The sequence below is a fragment of the Girardinichthys multiradiatus genome, chromosome 9, assembly GCF_021462225.1.
Source record: "Girardinichthys multiradiatus isolate DD_20200921_A chromosome 9, DD_fGirMul_XY1, whole genome shotgun sequence".
Classification (NCBI taxonomy): domain Eukaryota; kingdom Metazoa; phylum Chordata; class Actinopteri; order Cyprinodontiformes; family Goodeidae; genus Girardinichthys; species Girardinichthys multiradiatus.
The window spans coordinates 31,378,709-31,403,544 of record NC_061802.1 but is presented as its reverse complement, the minus strand read 5'-3'; the positions used below and the strand labels follow the sequence as shown (position 1 = coordinate 31,403,544).

Genomic DNA, 24,836 nt, shown 5'->3' with positions numbered 1-24,836 from the left:
ATTGCTTTTTTAGTGTGAAAAAGTGTTTGTGGAAGGTTAAGGAATGCGGTCTGGAGTGGATCACTCTCTGGACATGACAAGCTTATACCATATATGGGAATGACTAGTGTTTTAGATTGAAATCTCTGTAAGAATTGGCTGAACCAATTCCTGCTTTTTGCTTGTAGGAATGTGAGTTGTAAATAAAAGGCTGGTGCAAGGATTTTTCCTTTGCGAGAAGGAAGTCGCTGTTCTGGCAGAGGACTGTCTCAACCTTGCAAGTCAAACTTACTTGGTTCACTAGTGTCTTATTTTACACTTGCCTGTGTTTATCAGCTTTCTAACTCTATCAGAAATATATACTTATATCTCCTGGGCTTTTATTTATTTCTGTAACTACAAAATATTGTATACACTTAATATTCTTTCAATACAACTTCAGTGATCAGTGCTGACCGGCTGCTGTTTAATTAATAAGTGCAAATTATTCAAAGTAAGAAGTACAGTCTGGACATGCATTCACTTGTACAGTTTTTTAGAGAGGGTAAGACTCTTGTACAGATTTACCAAAACATTAATAAAAAGGTATGTACAAAATGTGTTCGTATGAGTTGTCAACACACAAGTGTTTATTTTGACTTGATATGTTGATCCTCATGTTTGCTTCAAACACTTTAGAAGAATAGATAAAGAGTCCTGCAAAAGTGTCCCCCCCCCCGGCTCCCATTTCCTCAAAACCTACCTAAAATGGTTTGAGATTTTGCACCATTTTTTAACATGCCTACTTTTATTGTGAAGCAAACAGCAAATAGAACAAAATAACTGAGAACTCAGCGTGAATAACTACTGTTCACCCCTCTGAAGGCAGTACTTCGTAGAGCCATCTTTTGTAGCAATTACAGCTGCAAGTGGCTTTGGATAAGTCTCTGAAAGCTTTACCACGTCTAGCCGCCGGGATTTTTACCCATTCCTCAGGGAAAAAATGCTGCAGTTCCTTTGTGTTGAATGGTTTTCACTTGTGAACAGCAATCTTCAAGTCTAACCACAGATTCTCAATTGATTTGAGGTCTGGACTTTGACTAGGCCATTCCAACTCTCGAGTGTTGTTTTAGCAGGTCATAGTCCTGTTGGAAGGTAAACCTCCATCCCAGTCTCAAATCACAGGCAGACTGACACAGGTTTGCTCAAGAGTATCCCTGTATTTTGGGCCATCCATCTTTTGCTCGACTCAGACCAGTTCCCCAGTCCCTGCTGCTGAAAAAGTTTGCCATAAAATGATGCTACCACCACCATGTTTCACTATGGGGATGTTGTTCCTGGGGTGATGGGATGCTTGGGTTAGCGCCAGACATAATGTTTTCCTTGGCGGCCAAAAGTTTAACTTTAGTCGCATCTGATCAGGGAACCTTCTTCCATATATTTAGGGCATTGCCCACATGCCTTTTGGCAAACTCAAAACGATCCTTCTTGTTTTTAATAGTAAGTACTGGCTTTTTTCTGCCCACTCTTCCATAAAGCCCAGTTCTATGGAATGCGTGGCTTATTGTGGTCCTATGAACAAATAGTTTCTGCTGTGGAACTCTGCAGCTCCTCCAGGGTTACCTTTGGTCTCTGTGCAGCCTCTCTGATTAATGCCCTCCTTACCCAGTCTGTGAGTTCTGGTGAGTTCTGCCCTCTTTTGGCAGGTTTGTTGTGGTACCATGTGCTTTCCATTCGAACATGATGAATTTGATGGTGGTTCAAGAATCATGAAAGATTTTGATGTTTTTTTTATAACCCCAACCTGACTTGTACTTCTCAACAACTTTGTTCCTGACTTATTTGGAGAGCTCCTTGGTCTTCATACTGGGATGCTTCTTGCTTAGTGGTGTTGAAGCCTCTGGGGCCTTTTAGAAAACACGTGTTTATACTGACAGATCATGTGACACTAACTGCGTGCGTACAGGTGGACTTCATTTCACTAATTACTTTTGAAGGTAATTGGTTGCATCACAACTTTTTGGGTCATCACAGCAATACACAGCACATACCAATGTTTATTTTTTTTTTTTGTATTATTCTTTTTTTGATCAATTTTTGTCTCATTTCAACTCGCCAACTTAGACTTTTTGTGCAGATCCATCACATAAAATAGGATTAAAAAACATTGAAATTACAGATTGGAATCTAACAAAATAAGAATAAAGCCAAGGGGGAAAATATTTTTGCAAGGCACTGTAAAAGTAGCTTCTCTCCAACAAAGCTCTTACAGTGCCAACCACATTTATTGGCTCCGAAGAAATTGATAAAGATGTGTGAAAAGCTTTGAATTCATTTTTTAAGATCCAATCTTTATTTTGAGTACATTTATTTTGTTGGGGTAAATAATACCATGTTAATAAATAACAGTTTTAATTAACAAAATAATCATTATCAAAGTTGATTGGTACTCTGCTGTCGATACAACCCCCTTTTTTGCCAAAGTACGGCACTCGGACTTCTTTAACATTTCTTTAGTTTGGAGCAAGAGAGGGGCCTTTGATCATTCCTCTTTGCACAATCCTCTAGATCTTCCAGAGCCCTGGGTCCTCTCATATATTTTGGGTCAGTATGCTTTATCTTTTTACAAAACATGAATAAAAGCATGTTGCACCACCTGCCAGGTGCACTGGATGAATTTATTAAAGACCAAAGAAATTACTGAAACTGGACTGATATATTAGATTTTTTTTTTTTTAGATATCCAGTGGTAAATGGAAAACAATTATTATTTAGTTTTTAACTTCAAAGTTAATATAGAGGCAGGTCTTGTTGAGAACAGCCACCTTTCGATATCATATTTTTTCTTCTTGAGGAAATGGAATAAATTAGGTCCACAGATTGATGTAAAATCTGTAACTGTTTTGTGTCAATAGAGGGCAGCAGAGCAACACTACAGGACATTTGAAGATTGTAGATTACCAAGCAATATTACTACAGGGCAGTGTTGCAGTGGCATCATCAGCAACCTTAAGTCCCAAATGACATGTTTAGATCTAAATGTAGAGTATTAAACTCTCTCTAGGTCCCATTCTCTCGCATACCATACACAGCTGACATACATAAGTCAGCATGCAGGTTTTTCATGTCCCACTGTGTTGCTGTCTACCAAGTATGTCTAAACTTTTTCTTATCTCTGCCTCAGTTTCCTAACCATGACTATGCAATGTATCTGTAATACATTAGCATTTTTCCTGCACGTCTCTTCTGAGGTCCTTTACCCAGTGCTCAGTAAAAACTCCCTGCCTTGACACTTACAAAGACAAAAATAAGCAACTGAACTGAAACCTGCTGCACAGTGAATCTGTTTTTTGATTGGTTGACGACAGCAAGCAGCCACATTTACATGATAACATGATGCAGTTAAAGTCCTGTTTACAGCTGCATGAAAGTTCACTGATTACAAAAGGATACTTTAGCAGTTTAATAACAATAGAGCAGTAAAGTTGGATTAATCACGCAACAGTACTATAAACAGTTACATAGATTTCAAAATTAGTAATTACAAAATATATATTACATCTTATACACTTCCTATGCTGTTTGTACAACTTTGGTGATCAATGCACACCAGCAGCTGTTTGTTTTATAAACACCAGTTAGTCTGTACATGCATTAATTTTTGAAGTTAAGACTGTTGTACAGATTTACCAAAACAATAATGAAAAATTTAACTACAAAATGTGTTCTTATGATTTGTCAGCACACGTGTTCACTTGGGTCCCATCATAGCTTAATACTGAATGTTGACTCCGGTGTTTGCTTTGAACATCTCTAACTGTTACAGGTAAAAGTAACTTTTCTCTTCCACACAGTTATTAGAGAGGCTGACACGTTTAGTGGGAACCCTGGTACAGAAAAAAATAATCCTAAAATGATCGTTTCTCGCAGTAGTTAATTCTCACACTGAAAATATAACACATTATATTCAGTTGGAAAAAAAGTCCCATATTAATAATAATTTTTTTTTTTTTACAAAATCTTTGGTAGCAGAGGAACTGGTACCTCTCCATTTTGGCCAATAGGACAGCACTTAGTCTTCTCATATACCATTTCACAGGGATAGAGCATAGAGAGGAATGTTTGACCATTACTCCCTACATCCCTCAGATCCTGGTTTCCTCTTACATGCCATCTTCTCTTCAGTTAACTTCACCAGTTTTCTATAGGATTTATTTTTGAGGACTGAGATTGCCGTGGAAGAAGGTAGATTATGTGTATAGTAAAACATTTCTGGGTTTAGATTATTATTCAAAAATACCCTGGTATTTCAAAGTGGTTATGATGATGTGTACTCAAACATGGTTCCCAGAGCTTTTTGAAAGAAGAAAAACAGGCTGGCTGTATAATAATGCCACCATCATATAGTTGATAGTAGGTATGAGGTGCTTTTCCATCATTTATTATCTGTTCTTTTTCAAACCCCTCTTGAGTGTTTTTTTTTGTCAAAAAGCTCAATCTTAGGCAAATCTTAACAAAGCCTTCAGTTAAGGGATTATGTCCCATCAGAGTTCAGTAAACATCACATTTTAGTGTTGGTGATGGTAGTTCAGAAAATGCTTTTTAATGACATTACTCTCAAACAACCATCTTACACTGAGATTGCTTCTAAAGTGTGTAAAAACTGGGTGACCCAAAGTTACCAGTTTTTTCCTGCAATTCTCTAACAGGGAGATTATTTACCTAAATCAGACTCCACCTCACTGTCTGGGATGGCAACATAAATATGAGTCCTTATCTACATCAGGGACAAGTGGCTAAAAGAAATGGGCCTCTTTCTCGTATATATTTATTTCCTAGGCATACAGAAAGTTGTGATTTACTAATTAGAAGGTGATACATAATCTGTCTTTAGTCACATTTGTTTTTAAGGGATCTTGGAGGTACCAGTGTGCCACCAGTAAGTTTATTAAAATCTGTTATTTTGTTCCCACTGAATTGTTTTGGCTAAAATTTCTGTGTGAGACCATGCTGCTGCAACTAAAGATCAATTTATTTTTATTGCTTTACAATCCTTTACACAGGGTGTCAATAAATATGGCCAGCACTGTTTAAGATGCTCTGTGGTCAAAATGGCAGTGATCCAGAGACTGGTTGGTCTGTTTTTTAGAAATCTGTTAGTAAATGCCTGCATAAGCATGTAGCTTTAAAATGCATCAAATAGCTGGAATTATCTATCTATATGGCAAGTCCTTGGCAATTACTGAGCACCACCTTGTCATTATGTTTTCATCAGCCTGGAGTGCTTGAGTCACCTCAAATGGAGCAGAGAGGGCAGAGAGGTGAAGTCCTTCAAAGGTGAGGATGACACAGTTCCTTTCAGGAAAGAAAAATGCGTTGGCATGACTTTTGTGAAGGTTAAAAACTGGTGGGATGTTGAGTGCTCATGCTGCTTGGTCTTTTAACAGTCTATGCAGAATTTTGAGACTTAAATCTCTGGAGTTAAATTTATATGAACAAAACCAAAAGCAGTAGAAATGTATCAAAGCATCATGATGTAGTTTGACATTTTGCATGCATACAACAGTTTTTAAAAATGAAACCTTGCCTTGATAAAATGTTCCATGGATTGTTGATTCTAATGTTTTGCACTAGTTATTTGTTCTGTTCTGTTTGGTGTCTGAAACAGTGAAAAACACAAGAAGTTCCCCAGAGTCAAATCATTTTCATGTTGAACTTGCGTGCTCCCCCCTGTCCTCCACTGGCTGCGGGTCCGTCCACTTTTCTGAAAGAATACTCAACAGAGAAGTTGTTCTTGTGCTGTCCTCTCCCCCGACTCCACACAAACAGCAGGATGAAGCAGAACAAGACCACTCCCAGAAACATGATACAGCCCATAGCTGTAGATATGAGAATGGTTTTGAGGTCAAGGGTGAATTTCAGGAACACCCTGGTGTCATTCAGATTTGTGTCATTAAGGTCCCCAGCATAATAGGTGCGGTTGGCCATGAGTGCTGCATCCAGCGGCAGCCCACTTACTGTGAGCGTAGCAAAGTAGGTGTCATTTCCACCAGCATTGCTAGCTATGCAGATGTAAGTTCCACTATCTGTTACTTGCGCGTAGCGTATTTCCAGAGTGCCTTCTGGTAACACAGTCAGTCGCCCGCTGCTCTTTGTGGTAATGCGTCGACGCTGAGGGGAAATCCAGAATATGACCGGGGTCGGCTCACCTTCTGCTCTGCAGATAAATGAAACTACTTGCCCTTCTCGAGCAGATATCTGCTGCAGTTTCCTGTTGCGGATTTTGGGCTTCTGGCAGGTGAAGTGATCAAAGAGGGCTGAGTCAGAGAAAGCACTGAGAGCCCGTCCTTGGACTTCAACAGGGGTCATACACACAGGGGACGCACCATCAAAATTAAGGGTCTTCCTACGCTGAAGGATCCAAAGCAGGCGGCAGTCACATGCAAGAGGGTTTCTATCCAAGCGCAGTGTCTCCAGAGTGTTGACTGACTGAAATGCTCCCTCTTCCAGGGTCACCAAGCTGTTGCTTGAAAGATTAAGAAGCCGGATTTGCCTCAGACCACCAAGCGCATAAGGTTGCACTATGGCCAGGTTAGTGTTGACTAGATGCAACTCCTTCAGCCTTATGAGATCTCGGAGACCCCAGGACTCTAATACAGTGATTGGGTTGTAGGAGAGGTTGAGGCTGGTGAGGTGAGCCAGACTACGAAGAGCAGAGGTGGGCACAGAAGTGATGTTGGTGTGAGTGATGGACAGCCATGACAAATTAAGACCCTGGAGGCTATGAGGGGAGATGTATTCTAAAAAGGGCCAGTGATCAATCTCCAGGCCCCTAAGATTTCCAAGTTTTCTAAAGTTCTGGTCATCTAGGGAGGATATACTAAGATACCGGAGCCGTAGAGTCACTAGGTTGTGCAGATAAGATAATGATTCGCTCGAAACTGATGTCAGGTTGCATCTCTCAATTGTCAACTCCCTGAGTCCTACTAAACCCAGGAAAGCCTTGTTAGATATGTAAACCAGATCATTGTCACCAACCTCCAGGTTCTTCAGACTTTTTAGGTCTTGAAAAGTGAAGTCCAAAAGAATTACAATCTTATTTCCACTTAGATCTAATGAAGTGAGGTTGGAGAGATGTGAGAAAGCACCCATGGGGACCAGCTTCAACTGGTTACCCCTCAGCGAAAGGGACTGCAGGTTCTGGAGACTGGAAAAGGCATTTGGCTCCAGGACACTAATGATGTTATCACTGAGTTCCAGTTTCTCTAGGCGTGAATATGGAAGCAGATCATCTTGTTCTACCCAGCGAAGTCTATTCCCACTTAGGTCCAAGACTTTGGTGTCAGGTGGGATTCCCTCGGGCAGTGAGGACAGACGTTTTCCAAAACAAGACACAGTCTTTAGCTTGGCTATACAGTCACAACGCTGAGGACATCCTTGACTTTGGGTGGACGACACTGTGATCTTGAGCAGCATGAAGAGGAAAGGCAGGAGCCAACATGCCTCCTGTCCCAGGCAAACCCCCATGGCTCCCTTTCTCTCTCCTCCTCTGTCTCCTGTCTGGGATTCAATCACTGGGTCTGGCACCTGAGGGAAATGATAAAGGGAAAAGATGGACAAAGTGAAAATGTGAAGGTAGAAAAGAGGGGAAGGAGTAGAGGAAGAGACAAAAGGAAATTCCAAGGGTTTCAAGGCAGACAAAGATCTTAATAGCAATAGTTTCCCCACAGCTGAGTCAGTTGTACATCTGATGCTAATAGAATGGGTAATACACCTTTCTGTGTCTCCCTCTGGCTCCTTGATTGTATACTGAGACAGTGAATTTGAGGATCTATTGTATTCATAAAATCTGGTGAGAGATATTGTAAAATACTAAAAAAGAACTAAAGCAACTGTTCAAACAGCAAATAGCTCTTCATATGGACTCTTTTGGCCCATTTGTATACAGTGTTTCAATATACAGAAGCCCAAGCAATAGATTTAATACAGAAAAAACCCTACTTTTTAAAAAACAGCACTGAACAATAAAACCATAGGACTGAGAACTGTAAAGCCATGGAGGAAAGTGTCCATGAACAACAGATGACATATACGTTCATCACAGCAGAAGGTCGCGACAAACAATAATCCAATCCATCTCATCATCTGCATGAGTCTCTGAGGACATGAGGCTTATCATAAGAAGAGCTAGCCTAGCTTGAACCACCAGTGTATTTCCTATGTGCGTGGGTCTCCCATCTAATGTCTCCGTCTGCTGATGGATGTCAACAGTAATGTAGTAATCTCCCCATTAACCCAGCATGAAATACCAACTAACAACATAGAGAGAAATTCCCAGATGCACATTATAACAGGCAAATTGCATGGTGAATCTCACAGTGTGTCTTAAATAAGTCTCAAAGACACATTTGCTCTTAATTCACAGAAATCAAAAGGACTAGTATCACATCACAAAACAGTGGTTTGATGTTTTTTCTTTCTTTTCTTTTTCCACTTACTATTGCTTGCAAATTCCCATTAGAGACCCTTCTAACCCTTTGTGATTAAAGGCTTTATTGCAAAGTTAATTCTTTTCTGTTTGGTTTATCAAACATTTCAAGCAGTCCACTTTTAAACACAGAGCCTTTAAACAAGCTCCTCGACCACTTTATTAAGTACACCTTTTTAAATTCTCATTGACACAAATAGTAAATCAGTCAATAACATGGCAGCAACGTCAATGTAATTATTTGGCGTCTATGCAAGGTAAAGACAACTTGCTGAAGTTCAAACTGTGCATCAGAATGGGGAACAAAGGGGAATTAAATTACTTCAAACGTGGCATGGTTGTGAATGTCAGACAGGCTTGTTTGAATGTTTCAGAAACAGGTGATCTACTGGGATTTTCATAAACGACCATCTCTCGGGTGAAAAAAGAATGGTCAGAAAAAGTGAAAGTATCCAGTGAGTGGAAGTTGTGGGAATGAAAATGCCTTGCACATGTCAAAATTGGAAACATTTGGGCTACACTAAAAGAAAATCTCACCCGGTGTCAGATAAGAATAAGAAACTGAGGCTACAGTTCACACAGGCTTACTAAAGTTGGATGATAGCAGACTGGAAAAATGTTACCTGTTCCAAAAAATCTAAATTTCTGTTGTGACTTTCAGATGGTTGGGTCAGAATTTGCCATAGATAATAATAGAGCATGGATGCATCCTGCCTTATTTTAAGATTCTGGAGGTGATGTAATACTGTGGAAGATACCTTCTTAACCTCTATCAATTGACCAATATGCTAACCATGTCCATCCCTTTATGATCACAGTGTACCCATGACCAGATAGCTACCTCCTGCAAGATTATTCACAATGTAACAAAACCTTAAATGATTGAAATCTGGTTTCTTGAACAAGACAATGAGTTCACCAATGGTCTCCACTGTCACCCGATCCTAAATCAATAAAACACCTTTGAGATGTGGAGGAATGGGAAATTTGCATCATGAATGTGATGCTGACAAATCTGCTGCCACTGTGCGATGCTCCCATGTCAGTATGGACCAAACTCTCTGAGGAGATTCTGACACCTTGAATCTGAATGTGTCTTGAAAAAGTCTTTAAAATGTTAATCCAACTTATTTATCGCCTTGCAAAAGATTAAAGTACATCTTTTATCATTGTTGTGATTTACAACTCACCATAATCAGAGCTGAATATTTTCAGCCAAAGTTATTTTGGCCTTTTCTTAAATTAAAATAAATAAAATTTAAATCTGAAAATGTGAGCATAACTGTCTGATCTAAACGGCCTGCTCAAACAGTGAACAGAGCACTGAGGGGAAAAGACAGTTCCTGGTGTAATAAATGAAAATCCTTGACTTTTCAGAATCCTTGGTCTTTATCATGCTATTTGTTAAGAAATGTTTTCTAACAAACCTCTGAGGCCTTCACTAAACAGCCAGATTTATTAGAGATTAAATTCCTCATAGGTGGACTGTTTTTACTAATTAGATGGCCTCTGAAGACAACTAGTTACACAGGATGTTATTTAGGGGCATCAAAGCAAAATGGGTTTAAAACACACAACACTGCAGTTTTTCTGGAAAAATTTTTTATTTGGTGGTTGTAGTGTGATAAAATGTATAAAAAGCTCAAAGAATATGAAGACTTTTGCAAGGCCCTTTACACTCAAAAACTGATTTCACAGTTAAAATGTTTTAAAACTTACTATAATGTACAGGTCCTTCTCAAAAAATTAGCATATTGTGATAAGGTTCATTATTTTCTATAATGTAATGATGAAAATTTAATATTAATATATTTTAGATTCATTGCACACTAACTGAAATATTTCAGGTCTCTTATTGTCTTAATACGGATGATTTTGGCATACAGCTCATGAAAACCCAAAATTCCTATCTCACAAAATTAGCATATTTCATCCGACCAATAAAAGAAAAGTGTTTTTAATACAAAAAACGTCAACCTTCAAATAATCATGTACAGTTATGCACTCAATACTTGGTCGGGAATCCTTTGGCAGAAATGACTGCTTCAATGCGGCGTGGCATGGAGGCAATCAGCCTGTGGCACTGCTGAGGTCTTATGGAGGCCCAGGATGCTTCGATAGCGGCCTTTAGCTCATCCAGAGTGTTGGGTCTTGAGTCTCTCAACGTTCTCTTCACAATATTCCACAGATTCTCTATGGGGTTCAGGTCAGGAGAGTTGGCAGGCCAATTGAGCACAGTGATACCATGGTCAGTAAACCATTTACCAGTGGTTTTGGCACTGTGAGCAGGTGCCAGGTCGTGCTGAAAAATGAAATCTTCATCTCCATAAAGCTTTTCAGCAGATGGAAGCATGAAGTGCTCCAAAATCTCCTGATAGCTAGCTGCATTGACCCTGCCCTTGATAAAACACAGTGGACCAACACCAGCAGCTGACACGGCACCCCAGACCATCACTGACTGTGGGTACTTGACACTGGACTTCTGGCATTTTGGCATTTCCTTCTCCCCAGTCTTCCTCCAGACTCTGGCACCTTGATTTCCGAATGACATGCAGAATTTGCTTTCATCCAAAAAAAGTACTTTGGACCACTGAGCAACAGTCCAGTGCTGCTTCTCTGTAGCCCAGGTCTGGGGAATGTGGCACCTGTAGCCCATTTCCTGCACACGCCTGTGCACGGTGGCTCTGGATGTTTCTACTCCAGACTCAGTCCACTGCTTCCGCAGGTCCCCCAAGGTCTGGAATCGGCCCTTCTCCACAATCTTCCTCAGGGTCCGGTCACCTCTTCTCGTTGTGCAGCGTTTTCTGCCACACTTTTTCCTTCCCACAGACTTCCCACTGAGGTGCCTTGATACAGCACTCTGGGAACAGCCTATTCGTTCAGAAATTTCTTTCTGTGTCTTACCCTCTTGCTTGAGGGTGTCAATAGTGGCCTTTTGGACAGCAGTCAGGTTGGCAGTCTTACCCATGATTGGGGTTTTGAGTGATGAACCAGGCTGGGAGTTTTAAAGGCCTCAGGAATCTTTTGCAGGTGTTTAGAGTTAACTCGTTGATTCAGATGATTAGGTTCATAGCTCGTTTAGAGACCCTTTTAATGATATGCTAATTTTGTGAGATAGGAATTTTGGGTTTTCATGAGCTGTATGCCAAAATCATCCGTATTAAGACAATAAAAGACCTGAAATATTTCAGTTAGTGTGCAATGAATCTAAAATATATGAATGTTAAATTTTCATCATGACATTATGGAAAATAATGAACTTTATCACAATATGCTAATATTTTGAGAAGGACCTGTATAAATCAACATATTCTGATTACATTTTATATTATGTCTGGGGTTCTTTAACAAAGCCAAAAGATTTGCTGCATGCTTGATAAGTACTTTGTTTTGGCCTATATGACAATATTGACGCTGCACTTGTCTGCATAAAAAGGTGCCGCTTGTTACAATTCTTCACGTATTACCTCCTCTGTTTTAGCTCCCATGCATGGCTCAATATTTTTATTGCTTCTGTTTGGAGCCCCAAATGAATGACTGAGGCATAGGCAATCTGAGGAAAGGGATTCAACTTTCATCTTGCTTGTACTGATACTGATGTCAGATACTGAATTCTAATCAAAAGAAAAACATAACTTTCAAGGATGCTACAGAAGCTCTAAAGTAAAACAAAAGATAATTTGGAAAGCAGAATGATGATTCCACATGGTAAATTTCCTTCCAGTCTGCCTTTGAGATGCTTCTTAATCTCCTGTTTTCCATAACAAGCTGTGATGCAGCTGCCCAGCATCCCTCGGTAGGGTTCTTGCGTCCTTCTGCTGACCTCTCCTGAATGTCTGGATGATCACTCATCCACTGCACAGATGCTGCTCATTTGAGCCTAGCTCCTATGTTGCCTAGTAATGGAGATATTTAAGACCTTTTCTTTATTTCTCATTCCTGCATATCATTTCCTGCCCATCAGTGCCTCTCTGCCTGGTAGGCTTTGTGGCAACATTCGCATCCTGTTTCCTGTTACATGCTGCCAAAACCCTGATGACAGACAGATGGTGGCTGTCAGTCACTATCAGAGAGAAAAAACAAACATGAAGGCATTGTCGGTGCATTCAAGGTGCACATCCAGGGAAATCAGGCTGGTGGAAAGTTAACATTTACTTTTTCTGTTGCCAAGCAACATTTACTCATCTCTCCCATGGTATCTGAACAACTTTACTGCCTGAAGTAATCAATGCTGGATTTTGTCCAAAGTTATAAAGGTGATGAACTGATTGCAAACTTAGATTTCTTTGTGACTCACTTTAGGTTGTATTATTGCAGACATTGCAGTGAAAAAGTTTGAACTACCTCAATTTCTTTATAGTTTGCTTATAATAACTTGAATGTCTTAGTATTTTAAAGTCATCTGCATCTGCAGGTCTTTAAAAGATCCTACAAAAATTTACTTTATCCACCTGAGCACAGCACAAGACGCTGCTACATTACAAATCATCACTTATTATTATGTTCAAAGCAATGTTTTCATGAAGCAGGAACAACTCTTTCTGTAATTTCTGCGCACACACATTATCAACTTGATGTGCAAAGAAAACTGTTGTTAACCGAATTATCAAAACAGAGAGAGTTGGAGCTAGCATTACTTAGCACCTCAGCAATCAGTTCCTTGTGCAAAGATCCTCAACAAATCAAGATGTGTTTTAATGGATTTGTTTTGTGCATGTGTCAAGTTAGGCTGTCTTTCAGAATTAAATGGGGAAGCTTTGTGTGATTTAGGGTTAAGTTAACCCGATGTTGAAGTAAAGAAGACCAACCGGAAAATTCAGGGGGGAGGAAAATATTGTTCACTGAAAAAAAGGAAAAAGAAAATAAAAACCATTATGGACTGGTGAGGGAGTTCAGTAAAACACAAGTAAAGCACTATTGTAGAGTATGTACTTCTGATAATATATAGTTTTATTTAAAAATATTTGAAGTGTTTATCTGTCGAAAATAAAAACCTTTATAGAAAACCTGTGTAAAAATTAATCCCAATAAATCTGTGGGAATATTTGTATTTTACTGTTGAAATTGTTAGGTGTTAAATACAAAAAAAAAATGAAAACACAAGAATAGAATAGAATAGAATAGAATAGAATCAGGTGTACCAACAGCAAAGAGAAGGGCATGCAGATACATACAAAGGTAAAAATCTGTTAAAAGAAAAGAAAACAAAAAATAATTATAAGAGATTGTACTGTAAGGGAAAGTGTTACAAAAGTCTGCATCAAATACAAGCATTAATTCTGTATTTCGGCTTTTATCTTGACATAATATACCCATTCTGTTTAACTCAGAGTAAATGTTCTCTATAGCTCTACTGCATTAAGGTTCGCTCATGTTTTCAGAATTGCTAAATCAAAGGATAAGTGAGACAGAGTGAGGATGATCTGTGAATTGTAAAGGTTCTAAATGTGAAAAAAAACTACTTGATGGAGTTCTCTGCTCATGCACAAGGTGTTACAAGCAGTCAGACTTCAATGTGTTCAAAGTGAAAGACAGACTAAAAGTGAAAATCAAAGATAAAGTCCTCATCTTGTCCTGCCCTCACTTGCAGTTCTTGAGACCGCAGATTACACTTGTCAGGTTCTCGTCAAGTTGTACAAACCTAATTCTGCTTGAAGCATTGAAATACTTACAAAAGACATATTCCCTCTTTCCCTCTCTCCAGCCATGGTGAAATATGGCTCAAATATTTACATACCAAAATAAAGCATGAAAAGACTTCATTTATATCTGACATTTAAAAGCACAAACGTGGCAAAGGCTCTTAAAATGCTTGTGAATATCTCCCATGCATGCTAGCCTTTTTCTAAATGTTAATGCGCATGAATAAACCACCGCCTCCTAAAAGTCACATTACAATATTTAGTACACATCTGTTTGATCGGATCATATCAGCTGTGGAGAGTTTTTTGGTCTGGAGCTTACAAAAACAACTGGGAATATGACGCTGTTAAAAATTCATAATAGAAGCTTTTGTAAAGAAGACGCTGATGCCTTTTACTTTCATGATCTGTCACACAACGAATAAATGCACGACAGATTAGGGCCAATGTTGCAAACAGATGGGCTCATTGGCGTTTAGCAACATTCTGTTGTTTAATGTTTTATTTCTGAGCTGTTATTTTAATTAGGATTATGAGGCAATTTCTTCGTTCATGAGAACTGATCAGGTACTTAATAAAAATAAATTATCACTACTGAAGTGATCACCTTTCGTATTGTATGTGTCTATGGATGTGTCTAAAATGACCAAAATATAAATTATTTTTATTTTTATCAGACTATGTATCTTTAAATAAACTAACTTCATGTTACAGCTTTGCAAAGCGCTTAGCATGGCTCCATCCCTATTTTTGTAGTTCAACACAGCTTAGAGTTTGAAAGTTGTTAGCACAGTTGCCTTGCAGCAGAAAACTGACCAGGGCCTTTATTCATAGACTTTATATGTTCTCCCTGAGGATGCCCAGGTTCTCTCCAGGAACTCCAGTCTCTCTAAATGGCCTTTAGGTCTGAGAGTGTGCTAGTATAATCGTTTGACTCTTGTGTGTCTGTATTGCCCTGTGATAAACTGGTGATAGTCTTTCCAGGGTGTACCCCAGCTATCACTTAGTGACGGCTGGAGATAGGTACCAGCTCCCCCACAACCCTGCACAGACAATGGGTGAATGAATGAATGGATGGATGGATGGATGGATGGATTATATTTATTCAGTGCTATAATTGGTCCATAAAATATTCATTTTTCTCCAACATAGTTATATTACATTCACAACTACAGTAGTTTAGACAAATGTAATTTCTGGAGATTTAATTTAATATATGCTTTTTTTATTGCTTCAACTTTTACATCGATAGAAGCATTTAACAACCTCTGTGTTATTCCATTCAATGAGCCTCATCATGAAGCATGGGGCGGGCTCGCAAATTGCAATTTTAAATTCACATATCACACTGTGTTTAGATGATCCCTATGAGCTAATTTGGCTAGCCAGTGAAACAATGATGCAGGGGTTTGGGTAAGAGTAGCAGAACATCTCAAAGTCTCCTGCTGTTGCAGCCCACTCCACGTTCTAAATCTGGCTCCTTTTGCTTTACCTAACCTGCATTTAGCTTTTTTAGTCTCCTGCTCCATCTCCATCTCTCACTAAGTGTCTGCTGTGTTTGCACGATAATTGGACTGCAGTTAAAGACCACAACAGTTGCAGATCACCTACTTAACCATCTGTGCTTAAAAGATTGAAAAAGGGCCCACAGTTGCTTTTGGTGCATAGTGAAAGTGTCAGTGAAATTCAGGGTTGTTTACCACTTAAGATGTTTAAACAGGTATTGAATTTTTAAAGATGCCCTGAAATATGTAGAATAAACACCGTGAATGAATTCGAAGTGGAACCAGCAGCTGAAGTTAAATAAATTACATTCATGTCTTGTTTTTACATAAATCTGCATACATACTCAAATTAGCCATTAGCCATCACAGTGGGAATTATACCATCATGCCTGCTTCTTTCTTTGACTTGAATACCTCAAAAGCAGTATTAAATCACTGAGACCTGGTGTCACAATCCCGAGATGCCTGGGTTTTGATTTTCTTTAGTGTGTATATTCTTAACATTTCTTTGCTGTTTTTATGTTCTTTAGGTCTTGCTTTCTTTATTAATTTTCCCTGTGCTCTTCATCATTTGTTGCTTTGTGTTTCTGTGGTCCTTATTCATCCAGAGGTTTTCCAGTTTGAATTCTCTGTTCAGTTTTTCCTTGTGTTTGTCTCTATCTGCTCCTGTTCATTTTCTCTGCTTTCTCAGCTCCCTCTAATTTCATTGGTCTCAGCTGTTCCTCATTCTCACCTGATGGCTCACACCTGTTTGCCATGCCTTTCGCCACTCTTTCCTCTGTATATAAGATCCCTGGTTGTCATACTGTTCTGCTGAAATGTTCTTGTTGCTCTGCCTTAAGTTCTGTGCCTGTGTTCCCTGCCATGTTTCAGTCAGTCTCTGTGCTTGTGTCCTACTGCAAAGAAAATTTGATTTTGGCACTAGTTTGTATTTTATATTTTGTATTCTTAATTTTATTCCATCAATATTTTTTTATTCTTGTTTTTTTTTAACAGATTTTATTCTGAATTGTGAAAGGTATGCATTGATATGGTAGAATATAATAATATAATACTATGGTTTCACAGTATTTACACAAAATTTAAAACAAAAATTTTACTTTGATGACATCCTTTTCATAATCTATAAGGTCCAATTTGTTGATGGGCCCACCGTTGCCAGCAATAGCAACTTTAACTATTCTGTAAACATCTTCCACAAGGTTTAGGAGTGTGTTCATAGTTAGATGAGAAAACCAAAATTGTCGTCTTTGATCCAATACTTTTGGCAATATAGTGTGTATATGTATGTGTGTGTGTATATATATATATATATATATATATATATATATATATATATATATATACAGAGAGAGAGATAGAGAGAGAGCGAGAGAGCTCTGCCGTTTTGCTCTTCGTACAGTAACACAAGTAAACTGAGCTAATATTAGCTGATTATAAATAGTCAGCCTGCAGTCAGTAGCCTAACAGAAATGCCACCTGTAGCTTAGAAAATGTACAAAACAGAGTTACCTTAACAAAAGTGATGGGTGATGCTTCTTTAGTGTCCTGTTTCGTGTGACCAGCTCACTAGCAGTGCTCAGCAATAAGTGGTATAGAAGCTGTACTCCACTGAGCCGGAGAAAACCCTGCCAGTACCTTTCCTGGTATCTCATTAAAGCGCTTCAAACATAGGAATAGTATGACTGAAATCCCATCCATCCATCCATCAATCCATCCATCCATCCATCCATCCATTAATTCATTCACCCATTGTCTGTGCAGGGTTGTGGGGGAGCTGGTACCTATCTCCAGCCGTCACTAAGTGATAGCTGGGGTACACCACCTTTGGTTCCATCCATCCATCCATCCATCCATCCATCCATCCATCCATCCATCCATCCGTTGTGTTTGCCTACAGCAGGGCCTGAATCAAAATAATCAGCAGCAGAACATAAAATGAGTCTACCAGAGAAGCAATCATACTGCAGGTGTTGGATACAAGTGACAAATGAGCAGCAAGTGTGTTGTAGAGTGTGTAGGTGTTGCCAGAGAAATCATACAGGCTGAAGTACAACATCCAAAGAGGCTCCTCAAATGGCTGTGCTCACTGATTTCTACTCTGCCCACTCATTACACTTTACATAAACCCGATTCTGTTTGCGCTAGAGCTTTTGTGTGCATGTGTGCGTGTGTGTGTGTGTGTGTGTGTGTGTGTGTGTGTGTGTGTGTGTGTGTGTGTGTGTGTGTGTGTGTGTGTGTGTGCACATGCACTGAAGCATCCCTCTGTGAAAAAAACATTAGTCATTTACACTGAGGGAAGCCATTGTCCGTATCCACAGGGAAACCTCGAAGCCTCAGGCAGCTCAAACACATACACAGAGAACATTACGGACAGTCAAAATCACATTGTATGACCGAAAGAGCCCAGGGCTAAAAGTGACTGGGATGCTTGTTCCCTTTAATATCCCTTCCTCCTTGGACTGTAGTGATGGATTGTTGTTTCTGGTGGGGTAATGCCACCCACCACATGCAAGGACAGCCAGCTACTGAGTGAGGAAGGAAAAGCTGAGGGTGATAGCCATCTATGTTTTATGCAGATATTAATAAATGTGTTGGTTGGTGATGAAGAGTAATTTGTATTTAATCAGTATGCTCAGTGCCTTGTAACATAATTATACCTCTTGAACTTTTCCATATTTTCAACCACAATCTTTTATTTTAAGTGATGGACCAACAGAAAGCAGTGCATAATGGGAAATGGAACAAAACGTTAAATATGTGTGTGTGCATTTCTATTCACTCAATTACCCCTACATGAAATCCAAAACCTACCGAGATATAACCATCCACCTAAACTGCCAGGCTGGGTAAGTAGAGAACATTAAGCAGAGAAGAAGGCAAATGGCTCATGGTATCTGTGGAAAGGCTGCAGAGATCCACAGCTCTGGTGCGAGAATCTGTTGACTAAACAACTATTACTTGTTCATTTCACTAATTTGGCCATTATGGAACAATGGTAAGAAAAGGTATTTGTTGACAGAAAGCCATGAGAAGTCCTGTTTAGAGTTTGCCATAAGTCATGTAAGGGACACAGATGTTTTCCAGCCCCCTGAACACATCATCCTCTCTGTGAAACATAGTAGTGCCAGCCTTATGCTGCGAGTTGATAAAGAGATGGCATTGCAGGGCAACCCTGCAAGAAAACCTGACTGAGACTGGAAGTTTTAAAGCTAGGATGAAGGTTTACCTTCCAGAAGGATAATACCCTAATAATACAGCCAGATCTACAACAGGAGGTTTAGATCAAAGCATATTCACGTGTTAGTATGGCTCAGTCATTCCAGGCCTAAATTCAATTAGGAATTAAGAAAGTTAGAAAATTGTTTTTTGCAAATGTTTTCCATCCAACATGTTTATTCTTCAAAAAAGTAAGGGAAGAATTTTCATCTCTAAATGTACAAAGGTGATAGAAACATACCACAAACACTTGCAGCTGTATTTGCAATAAAAGCTGGATCTACAAAGTATTGACTCAGGGACAACAAATAGAAATGCACATCACACTTTTCAATTTATTATTTGCTGAAATGTTTTAATAACATGGACTATTTTCCTTCCATGTCACAGTTATGCCCTTGATTGCATTGATCTATAACAAAAACCCACTACATCATAGAATAAGATGGATGATTGTTTATTTATTAGATTTCCTCCATATATATTTAAAACTTTTATAATACCTTACACAGACTGGTATAAAACAGCAGTTTAGTGCATGCTCATTACAATAAGGCAACATGGAGAGATTCCTAAACTGCAGTTCTGTTCTTTCAAAAGCATAAACAGTGAAACCAAAGGGCACCTAGAGGTGATTAAGAATGTGCCTTGCCATGTGTTGTGAATCTTTAATGAGAGAAAACTGTTTCAGGGCTCAGCGGTGAATGGCTTCAACAAACAGAAGCTAAATAATTGACCACGTTTTGCTACATGGCCATGACCCACTGGCATGCTGGGTTTGACCTCACCAGAAGCAGTAAAGGCCAAAAGTGAGACACAGGTAAACAAAAACAATACACTCAAAACCCACCTGCAACATCAAATTCAAAATTACTGCAATCTTTAAGTCTCTTTTCTTGTTAGTTTGAATTATTAATGCTTTTAGTCAGCTTAATATTCGGAAGCTGGAATTGAATTGATTACAATTCAATTATGAACAGTTTGTAAAGGCAGTATTCAAAAACTAAATCTAATCTTCTAAAAATTCCCTGCAAAAAAATCTGTGTATAATGTCTCTTAAAACTACAAACTGCAAGCAAATGGTCTTCTGTACAAGTTTAAAAAATGCTTTCCTGAGTTAGCTTTGAGTAGTTGTTAGCACTTTATTCCTATTTTTTTAGTTGTCAGGGATGTCACATTTCTTTTGAAAGAATAAAAGTTGAAATGCCTTCCCCATGCTCTCCATGTTGGTCCTGCTCTACCTATGAGTTCTACTAGCGTGAGATTTGGGGCCTTATTTTTGGCATTAGTTTGACACAACTCTTGTTGGAAGAGTTAACCATCAGAACATATGATAAAATACATTTGAAATACCGGCAGCCATTACTTAGACAAACCATAATTGGACCACCATTCAAAAAGTCTTAGCAAAACCAAATACACAGGAAAACAAAAAAAGTGACTGCTTTAGAGACAAATACTATAAAAAATGTATTTGTCTCTACCGCATTTGTCTCTAATTTGTCTTTTAGCTGAACACATACTGTTCAGCTAAACAAAAACTAATTACAGCTTGTTTCATTTATAAGGTTTTGGATCCTTGGACATAGTAAAAATCACCTTAGCTATACTAAGATTTAAAATGAGATCAATACAACACCAAATTAAGAGCAACACATTACTCAAAGCCTGTATTGATTAAACAGCTCAGAAAAAAAACTATGTGGTGTTTTCAAAGGAAATATAGTGTAAGTAGCACTTAAGTGCTTTGAATTAAAATGAATAGTTAATTGTGAATTGGAAAGAAGAGTCCTCTTTATGCATTCAGAAGTTTAACATTTTGTTTATCTGGAGAATTCAGTTGTGTGGCTAATAAGAAACACATTAATAATTATCTTCCAGAAATTGTTGCTGCTCATGAATCTGTCAAAGGATCCAAAAGGTTCACATGTTCCGAAACCTTTAGTTATAAACAATGTGCTGTTCTCAACATACAGCTCAGGGTTTTTTCCTGCCATACCGAATACAAGTAAATATTACTTAAGAACAAACATAAATAGAATTATGGCGGCACAATCTCAGGAAATGATGTAATAGCTGAATATTACGCTGGCGATACTGATTTACCCATAATTTCCTGACCTTTTTGTTTATTTACTTCATCACAAAGTCCCACCACTCTTTGTGAACTTTAGTATTTAGACCACTCAAACTACAGATCAAATGTGTTCATCGAGGGTGATGAAAGTACATGCAACTGGTCAAACATATTATTGACACACAGAATTTGCATGCATGGCAATTAAAATATTTCGTCCTACGAAATAATGCATCCAGATAGTCCGTCAGATTGCAATATTGTACACATTGATATTGCATTGATGACTGCAACTCAATACAATGGTGCAGCGCTAATAAAAGCACAAACAGCAGTAATCTGTTCTATAGCCTAGCACCTAGCATGCAAAATGAGGATTTATTTGTTATAAGAGCATACTTTATCCAGTTAAATAATGTCTTACAACAACATAGTAAAACCAACTGAAAAACTGTCATATTTTGTTTTATAAAGGTTGAGTTATATGCAATTTTAATTGTTTATATGCAAAAGAGATTGATTTTAAAGCAAAGTATGGCCAGTAAGTAAACATAAACACATGGTCACAAAGCTAAAGCGACATTTTAAATAGAAATGTGTCCATAATTCAAATGTGAGCCTGACAATCATAAAGAAAAAGATTTGAACTTTTTGTTGCTTTTCATTGTGCAGTAGTTGTTCACCAAAGGCTGCATTTAATTAAAGTCCAGACTTGCATTAAACTTTTTATTATGACCTGAATTGTTACAATTGATAGTAGGTGTATTTACTTTTTTCAATGTAATCTAAAAACCACTGACTATACATATTTATATTATTTTGGCTTAGCATTTATAAAACAGCTGAATTGTAAACAAATGACTGGTTTACTTTGTTCAGTTTTATTAAAACTCCTGAATTTATGGAGCTTCTGTTTGTGAAATTCAAGTACAGACAAGCAGGTGGGCCTGTCATGCCCTTTCAAACTCGATTTGGGAACAAGGTCTGACTTGTTTTTTGTTTTTTTAAATTAGCACTGAGGCATGTTCACAACTAAAGGTTAAAAAAAAAACTGAGCACTCCCACACAATCTGAGCCCTCCGAGCGTAGTCAGTTTGAGTTAATACAAAGAGATCTGCGGCTCCAAAGAACATCGAGTCTGATGCCACACTCTGAGGGGCAACGGGCCATCACCGTAATGGAGGGTGAGGCATCCTCCTGCAAAACACGTCCACATGCTCTTTTGAGGCTTATTGAACAATCAACAGTGTTAGTGTTCAGACACACAATCACACACACTTTCATTAGCAATGTTCAGTAACAGTGATTCATTACCGTGCTCCATTAGTTTTGGCCTATTATATGGGTGGCAGACTTGTTTATCCCCGGCTTGTTTATTTCATGGCTTTATGAGGGTTGAAGGCTTACATTGAACAGATTAATGATGACTGAAATGCCAGATACGTGTCATTGATCAGTTTTTTACCTGATGTAACAATTATTTTATTTTATTCTGTGAAAGTATTCCCAAATGTATTCTTTACCCATGAAATTATTTCTGAAGGTATGTAAAATTAAATTTTTTTTTTAATTGATGAGGAGTTTACAAATAAGACTAGCAACTAGACAATATCTCTGACTTTAGCTTAAAGAGGGGGAAATGGTTGCTTCTCTACACAAAAGCCAAATGACCAATCAAGATATAACATGGCAGGCAATTAGCAGAAGAAATGCTGGTTGAAAATCTCCAGAAGAACATTTACAGTCTGTGTGCAACCAGGGCTAATTGGCCCTCTGGCTCTGGTCTCACAATTATTGAACTGACATTAGAAGTTTCTGACCCAGCAAGCAGGACAAGCAAGAAAAACCGTTCCTTTAGGTCTGTCATTTTTAATACAGCTTTTCAATCTGACAAAAAAGCCAGTGTCATAAATAAATAAAATAATTGGTTGACCCCTGTAGGTCTGGATCAACTTGGATGTCAGAGAAGAACCCATCAAAACTGTCGGTGACCCGTTTGTGTTTTTAGCCAGCTTACCGTGAGGACCAGCTGCCCACTGGCCCAGTAAATTGCAGACCTCTCCCTTTAAGTCCCCATGTCCAGCGTTTGTCAGTCACCAAGCAGTTTTTCTCCTCAAGTCTCCCTTTCAGGGTACATACACAACTTTAACACGGATGAGAAGTGACATTCTACAAGGAAACTAAGGACATAATTGGGGGCACTGGGACCGCGGGCAACTGTTCACGTTTAGTGAGACAAAAGAAAAAAGGTTCATTTGTCCTTGTTCAAATCTGCTGGAGCTGTTTGATTAAAATATATATATATATACAAATTATTATAAACCCTGACTTTGTGTTTCTCATACTTAGAAAAAATACCAGAATGAGATGAATCAGCTTGAAGGAGATCCATGTCCCTGAGATGACTGATTAAATACAAAATATACTGGATGGAAACATCCATTACTTTCCATTTTCAGAGCAAATGGCTGACAGCCATCTCCGCTGCTTTGATTGCTCAGTATGCACGGCACCTGCTCAACATATCACTGTACAACACTCTCTTCCATTCCCATTATTCTGCTCTAATAGAAAGCTGGGACCAATATAAGTAATAAGTCAATTTATGGTGTCCCACTTTATCAGTGAGCTCAGACAAAGCAGGCTGGTTGTAATTTGTGCACCCACAATTCATTATCTGACTTTGTTGCTTACAGAAAAATGCAAATAATGGCTCATTTGAGCAATTATCCAACAAAGTAGTAAGTGAAGTGTGATAAATCATTCTGAAGACATAATGTGAAATTACTCCTCTGTAAATGGTTTTTTTATGGATAATTCTGCATTCAATTTGTCTTGGGGATGGGAGCTCTGATCTGGGAATAACATCACAACCCAGCAGAGTGCTTATAATTACAAGTTAAAAAACCAGTTGGATTTTCCTTTTTTCCTGAACAGTTGCTACGTACTGTTAGCATCACATGATGATAATGTATTTATCTCCATTTTATTCTTTTCAACACTAAAGGCAAATGCTCACATATTCGTGCTATAAGAGTGTAAACGCGCCAAGCAACCCATTATAATTGCGAATGTGTAGCTATACTTGCAACTATTGCTACATTTAATATGTCTGGCAGCTAGAGCTGGACAATATATTGCAAATGTATTTTAATCCTACTATTAACATCACAATGAACTGCTTGGACTGCTACAAATACTATGTAACTGATTAATTGCTATGCAGCCAAGCTCTCCATGCCAGCCGTATATTTGACTACAACTAAGTTATTTAATTAGCAAAAACAGCAGATGTAACCAGATGCAACTTCTTCCATAAAACATATTGTTGAGATGAAAACAATGAATTTAATGTTGCTGTTTTTTTTTTTCTAATACCTGAATGGATTACAGTTTATCTGGAGTTTATGTTTGCACTAACCCAATGAAGAAAGACATTAACACTGTCTGGTTAAGTACTTGTTTTTACTTATCAAAAGTCATATCCGTATAGCTGCATTCACCAACATTATTGCATGTCATATGTTTTCCTAACACTGTGCAACCCTACCTGGAGGCATGTTGAGCAAAATTCTTGGAGCTTCCTCGGAACCCCTGACTTTCCCAGTCTGACTTTCAACTTAACTTCTCAAAACGTTGTATTTCTGACTGGGAATTTAGGAAATCTGACACCATAAAATCCCAGGTGAAAACTTAGTGAGATAAATTTTTGCTTGCAACAACAACAGCGATCCTTATTTTGAATAATTTGTCCTTTACTTTGGCAGCTCAGTAAGCAGCATGGTCATTTTGGTTTAATAAAAAGTCAGGACCAAAAGAACTCTGAACTAAATTCCTGGTTTCCCACTTTACTAATGAGCTCAGATACAACAGGCTGGTTCTAATCTGAGATAATTCATTGCTTCCAGAAAGAAAATATACAAATAATGCCTCATTTAAGCAATTAT

The 24,836-nt window shown here is 38.4% G+C and overlaps 1 protein-coding gene across 1 annotated transcript in view; it reads right to left on the bottom strand.

The window, feature by feature from the left end:
* Nucleotides 1-421: 421 nt before the first annotated feature.
* The window catches only part of lingo3a (leucine rich repeat and Ig domain containing 3a), a 59,011-nt gene continuing 34,596 nt past the window's right edge, over nt 422-24,836 (bottom strand). The window contains exon 2 of the mRNA XM_047375914.1: nt 422-7,545. Within this exon, the coding sequence (XP_047231870.1) occupies nt 5,653-7,545 (1,893 nt within the window). The 3' untranslated portion in view covers nt 422-5,652. The remainder of the gene's footprint in view (nt 7,546-24,836) is intronic.